This window comes from Barbus barbus (genome assembly GCF_936440315.1).
Source record: "Barbus barbus genome assembly, chromosome: 25".
In the NCBI taxonomy this organism is placed as follows: Eukaryota; Metazoa; Chordata; class Actinopteri; order Cypriniformes; family Cyprinidae; genus Barbus; species Barbus barbus.
Window position 1 is genome coordinate 14,973,712 of NC_136753.1, and position 11,090 is coordinate 14,984,801.

Consider the following 11,090-nt stretch of genomic DNA (forward strand, 5'->3'; position numbering starts at 1 on the left):
ACTTACCTCAGAGCTGAACAAAAGTATCAAAGGTTCCACTCTTGCGTTAAACTGGAAGAGTATTAGAGTATTGTTTTCTTTACATATAAACAGTTAGTTTAGTTCATTTTTTGGGATGAGTGGGTTCTGTAGTGAATATAACTTTTAGAGATTGTGCGAAAGCGGCAATTTCCGGGACACGTCATTTTTGGCGGCAGTTTGAAAAAAAAATCACCTTTTCTGTAAATACATGTGAGAACTCTTATTGTAAACGGTTCACCCGTGTACATATTTAAGTTTTAAAGTTTAAAGGATAAAATTATAATAATATTATTAATAGGCATATTATTAGCCTAACGTTTAATATATTAACATTTAATATACTGACTCTAACATAATCTCAATTTGCTCTAAAGTAAGTAGTAGTAATAGGTACATAACCCTAAATGTAATAAAAAAATGGGAAAAGGGAAACAAGCAAGTTCATTGTGTTACGTGTTGTGCAGAGGAAGGCTCACGACGAAGGAGAAACATCTAAATTCACACATTTAATAATAGTTCAAGGAGAGGATACAAGGAAATCTTAGAAGCGGGCTGCACCAACATGTAGACATCAACAATAACCGACAAACTCAAACTCAAAAGACAGGAACTAATATAGTGCAGATAACGAGGACTCAACAGGTGAACTCAATAACTAATTAAACAGAATTGGCAAAACTAGAGCTGTATCCGAAATCGCCCCCTATACCCTCATTCACTATTCCCTACATTAGTCCACTCATATAGGCTGTGTCCAAATTCAGGGTCTGCATCCTTCGGAGTACTCATTTGAAGGATGTTACGTCACAGCGCCGCGACGAAGGCTGTCCAAATTCGTAGGATCCTTCAAATGCGGCCCACAAATACGTCCTCCTTTTCCCCGAATTGGAAGGATGGGTGTGGTGGATCCTTTCCCGTCCTACCTATCCCATAATTCTTTTCGGCAGAGCGTAATGGCGGACGAAGCGAGCGGTAGCGGAGTGGGAGAGGAGTTTCTCTGACAAAACAAGCTAAAGTTTATGCTTCGGCTCAATGAATTTGTAGGAGAAATTAGTAGAATACTTAAAACAAATAAAAATAGGCTATAATGGCTTACCTGGATGTGACTGTCTTGTAGTCTGATATAAAAAACTCTCCGACAACAAGCAAAGAAAGTATTTAATTTATTTAATTGCTTTATTTCTTCCAAAATAATTAAAATGAGGAGAATAACTCTTTGTTTGTCCATTTTCCCGCTTCTTGCTTGGCGCTGTCACGGTTGCTAGGCGACAGGATATGAGCAACGGGTAAGGGAGGGAACTGAAAGAAGGGTAGGCTGTCCAAATTCACAAACACCGACTTCCGGGTTTTGCGGACGTCGGAGGATCCCTCTTCCTTCAACCGGGTAGGAAGGATCCTAAGGAGGATGCAGACCCTGAATTTGGACACAGCCATAGTTCACTTGAAGGAGTGAATGAAAACGAGTGAGTGAATTCGGACACTGAATGCACCGGAAGAACTGCCGCTTTTGCATAGTTTGCTTCCTGTTAAATAATCATTCGAAACGGGCATCTCCAATAGTAAGATTGAAGGATTTATCTTGAACTCTGTCATGGAAATTATGTATAAACCCTAATAGTCAATTTACAATTAATTTTGTACCTTTGTTGTATTCCACTGTATTACGCCGTGGACGAGCGCTTCTAAAATCAATGAATGGATTCAGCTGCGGGCGCCATCTTCTGGCGAGACGCGGGAATTGATTCGGCGCGCGACTCTCACAGTGCATTCTGGGGATTCTCTAGCCGTTGAGTGTACATCGGTTGTACACTCGTTTTTGCGGTGCATTGTGGGATTGAATGAGTGCACTCGAGAACATCCACTAAAGTTTCGAACACCACTTAAAATGGCCGTCCCCTCAAATAGTGCACTATTTGAGGGTATAGGGGGCGATTTCGGATACAGCCTAGGTCACAGGATAAAACACAGACATGTAACACATTGGTGATGCAAATTTATTTTATTTTTAATTTAATTTGTTAATTAATTTTATTTTTAATTTTTTAACTAAAACCAATATTAAAGTTTTCATTTAGCCAAAACATTTGGGTAATGGTACTCTTTGTGCTATTCAGGGTACTGTGTTCTCACACAGATTTTAGTCAGGTTAAAAAGTTATATTGAATTTAGCATGGATCAAAAATGAGACTGTGATAAATAGACAGTCTTTGCAATGGCACTTCAATCCCTATAGACTCGTTTTCATTGCTGTCAAAAATTAAATATGGAGCTATTCTGACTAAGGTCTATGAAAGCAATCATAGTACATTTCTTTTGCAACAAGCCGCCTCTTGATATTCCAGGTGAAGGAATTTTATATATTGCTACTCCAACATCATTTTTGGTCACAGTCTTTCGGATGAGACGTTAAACCGAGGTCCTGACTCTCTGTGGTCATTTAAAAATCCCATGGCACTTCTCGTAAAAGAGTAGGGGTGTAACCCCGGTGTCCTGGCCAAATTCCCTCTACTGGCCCTTGTCTATCATGGCCTCCTAATAATCCCCATCCACTTGATTGGCTCTATGACTCTCTCTCCTCTCCACCTGTAGCTGGTGTGTGGTGAGCGCACTGGCGCCGTTGTAGTGTGGCAGCCGTCGCATCATTCAAGTGGATGCTGCACACTGGTGGTGGTTGAGGAGAGACCCCCCACATGATTGTAAAGCGCTTTGGGTGTACAGCAATACACAATAAGGCGCTATATAAATGCATCATTCATTCATTCATTCATTCATTCATTCATTCATTCACAGTGAAGTGTGTACAATCTGCTGATATGTGTACCTCGTGTTGTAGTTTCTACTCATATACAATGCCCTCCATAAGTATTGGAACATTAAAGACAAAATTGTTCTGTTGCCTGTGAAGTCAAGACATTTACAAATATGATTAAAAGATGAATTTGAGACAAAACTACAGAATGTCACATTTTATTATTAGCCGTTTCAACACATACATGCTTTACCAAATAAAAAGAACAACACTTTTAGAGTTCATCCCACTCATTGATGTGAGCATAAGTATTGGAACAGTTGAACATAAGGCAGATATAAAAGAATAAAAGCTATTATTTAGTTGCAGATCCCTTGCGCACAATCACAGCAGTGAGTCTGTGACCCATAGACATCACCAGACTCTTGGACTCAATTCCAATTCCAATTGTTGCTTGTTTTGGGGAGATTCTGCCTTTACTCTCCTCTTCAGCTGGTGAAATTCATGTTCAATCGGATTTATATCTGGAGATTGACGTGGGCAATCTAAGACTTTCCATTTCTTTGCCCTTATAAATTCCTTGACTGAACTGACAAGGTGTTTTGGTCATTGTCCTGATGAAGCACTTCCCAATGAATCTGGTGGCATTTTCTTGAATATTGGTAGGCAAGATGGTTTTGTACCCTTCCAAATTCATTCTGCTACTGTCATCATATATTAAGTCATCAGTAAAGTTGAGAGGGCCTATTCTAGAGGCAGCCATGCATGCCCATGCCATGACACCACCTCCACCATGCTTTACAGATGAGGCTGTATGCTTGGGATCATTTGCAGTTCCACATTTTTGCTTTCCCATCACTTAGATAAAAGTTCATCTTGGTCTCATCGGTCCATAAACACAGTTCCAAAACTCTTCTGGCTCACCTTTGTGCTTTTTTGCAAACTCTAATCTTGCCTTTCTATTTTTGGTGCTGGTCAGAGGTTTGCATCTTGCTGTGTAGCATCTGTAATTCTGTGTCAAAGTCTCCTGAGGACAGTAGATTGTCAGAGCTTCACTTCAGCTTTCTGGAAGTTGTTGATGATTTTACAGACACGTCTTTTATGGTTCATTTTCACAGCTTTTATGATTTGTCTGTCATCAACTACTGTTGTTTTCTCAGCCGATCAGGTAGTTGTTGGTTGGTGGTGGTTTCCAAACTCTTGATTTCTCCATGCCCTTTGTTTTTACTATAGCTCTAATTGACTTCCTCTTTTCTTTTAGCATCCAAATTGCTTGCTTTTCTCTCAAAGTCAGCTCCCTCATCTTCATCCTGGTTTGTGTGTGTCATCATCGAATGCAAGATTCAGAATACAGAAGTAATAGATATAACTGATACGACACATTCTCTGCTTTTAATATCTGAAGAATTAATGCAACAGGACACAGCTGATCACTTAGAAAGACCTGTGAGGCAACTGTTCCAATACTTATGCTCACATCAGATAGGGGGATGAAACTCTAAAAGTGCTGAACTTCTTAGCTGGTAAAACATGTATGTGTTGAAACAGCTGATAATAAAATGTGACATTCTGTAGTTTTTTCTCATATTCACGAAATAAACCCTGACTTGGTTAAAATGTGTCATCGGAGAAGTTCCAATTATACATCACTGATTTCAGCCCTCCAAAAGAAATTCTTCTTTTCTTTTTTCTTTTTTTTGTAGTCGTTTCCAGTTTCTGCAATTTAGTTGCATCATTTAATACAATGTTCTGAGATAATATAAAGGTTTAAAATATGAAAATGAAAAACACATATTTTACTGATTAGTTGTGTGTAACCCACAGCACATTGCTCCCAGGTCAGATGTACACAGTAGATGTAGTCGCACAGAGTGGTTTGCGCCCTGAAGACCTGCCATCAACTAGCAAATCTGCTGGGCCACTGCACTTCTGGACCAGTGAGTATCTCTTCAGCTCTGTGTTACAAACACATGCACCTCTGTAGTAAGTAACAGCACATTATACTATTCTCTCCATCAGGACCGCTTCCACCTCAGAACCTTTCACTCTCCCACATCACCACCACCTCTGCTCGAATCACATGGGACCATCATCCTCGGAATCTTCCAGACGGTTTTGTGGTCAATATTACTCGCGGCCTGAGCACCCGTAGCCGCTACCTACCTGATGGAAGTTTAGGGACTTATGCACTACAAGACCTCACTCCAGGACAACATTACCGACTTGCCCTCACTGCTGTGCGCAAAATGGGCCAGGACAACATTCAGAGCGTCCCTCAACACCTAGCCTTCACCACACGTGAGTCGCCGATATTTAATTGTCAAGATGTCTTTGTCCTGGTGACCTATCTGTGTATCTTGTATTGCACAGTACCAGTTCCAAAGGGCCAAAGCAGAGGTGACAGACCTAAGGGAGGACAGGACTCCCAGACAGGACAGACCTTGACACAAGTTCAAGATGGAGGCACAGATGACCACACAGAACTCCTTGAAGAGCCACAAAGGTACAGATGCAACTATGCGGTTATGAACGCAATGCTAGGAAGCCATAGAATAATGAGCTCTGTGTGTTTGTTTTCTCTTTCAGATATACAGAGCTAATTGACGGAAGAGGGAGAATTACAGCTAAATTTACCAACCTTCCACAAAAAACCATCAGACACCGCACAAGTCAGTAATTATTTCATATATAATGGTAATGCATTATAATTTTAAACTGTTGTTGTTTTTAATTATTTTAGATGAACAAATCTGCTAAATAAATAAATGTGTGTTTTATTCAAGTGGTTTCAAAGTAGGAAACTTGAGAAAAAACTATTTTACCAAATGTTTTTTAGGGTTGTTATAGTTAACATTTTAACTGAGGCTAATAAATACAATCATTTTTATCACATTTACCATATTATTACTTTCATTCTCCTGAAGATAGTCAATCAAACCAATGAGATTAATTGTGATTATTACAAGTCAATATATTCTGGAAAATTGCTCTGAAATTATATTTTTCTATGAAAGCACTAAATAAATATATTAATTTTAATAGATTTTTTTTGTTTCTCTTCAGGTTTATATATATGACGGAAGAGTATATATATATATATATATATATATATATATATATATATATATATATATATATATATATATATATGGTTATATATATATATATATATATATGGTTATATATATATATATATATATATATATATATATATATATATATATATATATATATATATATATATATATATATATATATATAAGTTGATGTGGTTTTAGTAGCCTACAATGCACTTCAAAATTAACTAATTTTCAAATTAATTAATTTTGAGGGAAAAAGGCAGCATAAAGCAACATAATATGGTATTTACACTATTATGCTTAACGTTTTTTAAAAATTGTAAATGTGTCACTATATATGAAAAGACTGCCTTGACATTTTAGGAAGGGATCCCTTACATAAACAATTTGAAAACTCCAGTTTTTATTTAACTTGATTTTTCAATTTCTGCCATTGTTTCTTTCAAACAGAGCCTGAACCTCCAATCACATTAGAAAAGATGGAAGAAACCACCAATAAGATAAGTCTAGCTCTGGAAATTCCTGAAGAAGCTACAAAGAGTATATCTGGTAGGTAATCTTTCAATAAAACTCTATAAAGATTATTGTTAGACATGTGAAAATTGTTGATTAACTTCAGATTGGGACTTCGTGGTTCTTAAAACAGGAGAATGTTTTAACAGTTGGTGGTATTCAAACTCAGTAATTGGTCCCAGCTGAAAGAGAGACTGTGGCAGAATACCACTGCATGTATTCTGAATAATCCGCAGCATGACAGTCACCATAAACAAACCACATCTATCAGCAATCTATTATGGTTTCAGCCCCCAAAAAGTGACTTGTAGCTGTTTAAAAATGCATATTTATGTGCATGTGATTGTGTATTTAAAAGGGCAGCTAAATAAACCAAAACATGAAAAAGCTGCAAGCTTGCCAATGTTTAAACTTTGCATGTAGCAAAGCATTGTGTTTATGTGTTTGTATCCAAAAACATTTCATTAAATTTCAGAGTCATCCCAAGACTGCAGAGCTCAGCCCTGCCAGAATGGTGGAACATGTGCGCAGATCAACGAGTCGTTCAGCTGCAACTGTGCCGTTGGTTTCAAGGGCAGACGGTGTGAGCTATGTTAGTATAACCACATCTGTTCATTCACAAGCATGTAAACACAAACCAATGAATCCCTAATAAATTAGAATTAAACTTGAGTTTATTTATTATTGTTTTAGTTTATTATTTATTTATTATCCCACCACCTAGACACCAGAATCTGTATCTCACCAAAGTAATTTTAAAAGCATCAGTCTGAAAAAAGATAATCTATCGTTTCACAAAATCTTTAGTAGCTTTTCCTGTAATAAGATCTTTAGTCAACTCCACCTTTTCTATATTTTCGTTCAGATTGTCAGCGAGTACCTCACCCATGTACTCGCCTTTACTCCGAAACAAAGAGTGTGCCCGTGTGGGAGGATGGTGTCTGCCATTATTTGTAAGTGTCTGCTGTCTGCATATGTCTATTGTTCTGTTTTGCTCCAGTCTAATCCAGTTGTTGTATTTATTTTTGCTGAGTACCTGTTTTCACCCTCAGGTACAAAAGGACATATAAAGTTCAGCAGGATGTTTGTTTTAGAGAGATCTGTGAGCCGTTGCTGCCTAAGAAAGTACTGCCTAAGACTCCAAGTACGTATAAACCATATACACAGTTCTTCCTGGTTCTACTGTACAGTGGATGTAAACGTGGTGGAAATGACGGCACAGTTTACATCATGGAATTAAGACAACCTTTAAACAAGCTTTTTTTCCTCTCTCATCAGACAGAAGAACTCAAAAACAACAACAATAGTGGTGAGTATATTTTATATCTCTTATAGAAATGGACACAACCATATTGTCACATACTGAATGTGTTTTTTTCTCTGTTTTAGGACGCTGAACCGATGACAACTTTGGGGAATAACTGCTTCTCTCAGTCTTAGTTTAAATGAGGATGCCGTCATTACCTTCATTGTTCACCCTTTCTTGCATCACTGGTCACCTTTCATTGGCTACATTGTCCTATGGATGTATATTTGTTCATTTACAGCTCCAGGGCCGTATTCATGAAAATTCTTAGTGCAAAGAGTAGCGACAAAGAGTGACAAAATTCAAAAAAGAAATGTGTTTTAGACAATGGATGACAGTTTACTTAAGATGCTAGATTAGATCATGCAGGGATCATGTTTGTTACCCGTCTTATTAGAGACATGACAACTATACAACTATATATACAGTGCTTAATAAATTTATTAGACCACCACCCAATGTAAACTAACAATATTGATGATTGCCAAAATAATTTTTTATGTTTCTATCATGATTTATCCACCAGTATATGTGAGCTCTTTAGTCACAATAGCATTTCTAATGCTAAAATATAATTATTGTTGGGATTTAAGGGATTCAACGATAGCTCAAACAAATGTTTCATCAAAAGCAAGTCTTTGGGAACAACCAGAAACTATTTGGAAGTCAGTAACAACAGAAACTGTGGAAAAGTACATAAAAACAATGGCAGCAAGAATGCAAGCTGTTATCAAGGTGAATGGAGGCCATATAAAATAAAATAAAATATAGGGTTTTTGTGTTATTATGTGTGAATACTAGAATAATAGAAGACTATTTAGTTGTTTCAGATTATTTGCCCAATAAATGACAATTTTCAGTTTTGAAAAAGTTTTTGACAGATTCCTAGAATATTTGTTTTCTCACTTTATTATGACAGGTGGTCTAATAAATTGTTGTGTGTGTGTGTATATATATATACATATATATATATTTATATAACTGTAATTTCAAAGTGAAGGCTTATAATAGACCCTATTTAAGTGTTCTTTTTTTTCTTCTTGGGCAACCAATCACAGTCTTCAGAAGAATGTGTCATACCTAGCAACAAGTGCAGCCCTTGAATTAGGATCTTAATGAATTAGGAGCTCTCTGAGAGGATTCTTAGAAGAATACGTGCCGAGATCTGTAGATGACCTTGACATATGATTTAGGAATTATCTGCATCAAATAGCATACCTCAAATGTAAATAGTATGTGATATTGACATGTAGTGGCCGTCAAGTCCCTCAGGGAATTTTTGTTTTTTAATTATTGCCTGTTCAGTCTCCAAAATCTACAAGTATTTTCGTTCAACCATTCATTCAAGCCTGGTTCTCTCCTACAGCAAGATCACACAAAATACTGGGAAAAAATGTCATACCATTGTTTCTGTTTGTGTAAAGGAAAACTGTCTGCTAGCTACCATGTAAATAGTGTTTATAGTCTGTTTTTGTAGTTGAATATTTTAATAATAAAAATGTTAAAACTTCATGGTCTCTTCACTTTTTAAGGAAAAAATAAAGCCTCGGGTGGAAGGGGGTAATATGAAACTGGAGAAAAATATGTTAGGATTTTTAACTGATAAACTTTAGTGGTGGGCATTCTTATCCAAAAAACAGATTCTGAGTTTTAGGATAAATTACCGATGAGGTTATGCTAGACCCTAAATTGCCACAAGGTGTCGCTATGTTGTAAAAAAAAAAAATCCTAAGGCTCTTCCTTTTATAAGGCAAAATTTTCTGAAACAGTTTGTCTGGCTTTGTGAAATATCATGGATGTTGCTCACTAAACTTCAAGTCTACGATCCATACAGTCCGTAAGATGGTCCCTGGTCTATCTCATTGTGTCTTTGAAGAAAGCATTTACACAAAGGATGGGACTGAAGTTACTGCATTTATGCCATTAGATTAGATTAGATTGGATTCAGCTTTATTGTCATTGTGCAAAGTACAGCTACAAATAGAGCCAATGAAATGTGGTTAGCTCTGACCACAATCTCAGAAAAAAAGGTACAAAAGCTGTCACTGGGGTGGTATCTTTTCAAAAAGGTACACTTTTGTAACTTTTAGGTACTGATATGTACCCTTTAGGTTCTAATATGTGCAAGTATCAATAGGGACCCTTTAGGTACAAATGTGTAGCTTTTTCACCGCCCCAGTGACAGCTTTTGTTCCTTTATTTTGAGAGTGCAGAAGTGCAAATAGCAATATGTCTATAAATATGTATATACAAAATACTCAAAATACTAATCATGTTCTATAAAAAGTGCATAAGTATGAGGTTGCGCAAGCAGAGACCAGCTCAGTGCATGAGACAATGTGTACAAACAGAGAACAAAATCTTATAAATGGGATAAAGTCTATAATGAGCTTTATGATGGTTTCTTTGCATATTACAAACAACTATTTGCAATTTAAGGAAACCAACTGATACAAAGGTTCTTGTACATCCATCAGAAATGTATCAAATAATTATTCTTAGTGACATCATTAGAGAAATATAGGGATGAAATAAAATTAAAGTGATATTATTATTAATTTCAGATATATTATGTTTAAGATATATATCTTCAGCTCTTTTCAGGTCACAGATCCCTCACTGTATATGCCATAAAACTAGTGTTGCTATTTAAGTAGCCTGTGTAATAAAGTGCTATTTTAATATAACCTTTATTGCATACTTTGATATGGCTGCATTTTAAAACAATCAAAAAGAAAAAAAAAACACTGTTGATGTACAGAGCCACATTACATTTGAACTTTATACATTTTAATGTAGGAGATACAATGAAACATTTAGATACTTTTGTTTCTTATCTTTCACTTTGGTTGAAAACAGAGGTGGACAGTAGGTCTAGTGAAGTATTTTTACTTTACTAAATTTAAAAAAGAGTGTTTTTCGTTGGAAAACTTTTACTGCACTACATACCAAACATATAATCTTGTACTTTTTACTGCACTACATTTCATAAATAAAAGTAAAGTAAACCTTTAATACTTAAGAACATTTAAAATTATACATTTAAAATAGTACTTTCTTGTACTCAAGTAAAACTTAGAATTACTTTTTTTTTGAGTATTAAATTATATTTTTTATGAAACATAGTACAGTAAAAAGTACAATATCATGCTTTGGAATGTTGTGAAGTAAAAGTTTTCTAAAGAAAAACACTGATAAAGTACAGACACTTGAAGAGTAAAAATACTTCAAAGATGAGTTTGAAATTAAACTGATTCAACAGGCAGTAACTGGCCTAGGCAAAAGCTCAAAGTTGTCACCTGCCTGTATTATTATTATTACATTAAACACACACCACCCCATGAGCGCGCCCGTAAACGTCGGTGCGTGCGCGCACTAGTTTTAAATGACCCCCTCCCTCTCCCTCTCTCTCTCCCCAACC

The 11,090-nt window shown here is 36.3% G+C and overlaps 1 protein-coding gene across 1 annotated transcript in view; it reads left to right on the plus strand.

The window, feature by feature from the left end:
• The window catches only part of LOC306844793 (sushi, nidogen and EGF-like domain-containing protein 1), a gene marked incomplete at both ends in the record, with an annotated part of 30,711 nt that extends 22,951 nt beyond the window's left edge, over positions 1–7,760 (plus strand). The window contains 9 exons of the mRNA XM_079377169.1: positions 4,595–4,707; positions 4,790–5,068; positions 5,141–5,273; positions 5,357–5,439; positions 6,301–6,399; positions 6,839–6,955; positions 7,229–7,316; positions 7,416–7,507; positions 7,753–7,760. Coding sequence (XP_079233295.1) covers positions 4,595–4,707; positions 4,790–5,068; positions 5,141–5,273; positions 5,357–5,439; positions 6,301–6,399; positions 6,839–6,955; positions 7,229–7,316; positions 7,416–7,507; positions 7,753–7,760 — 1,012 coding nt within the window. The remainder of the gene's footprint in view (positions 1–4,594; positions 4,708–4,789; positions 5,069–5,140; positions 5,274–5,356; positions 5,440–6,300; positions 6,400–6,838; positions 6,956–7,228; positions 7,317–7,415; positions 7,508–7,752) is intronic.
• Between the last annotated feature and the right edge of the window lie 3,330 nt (positions 7,761–11,090).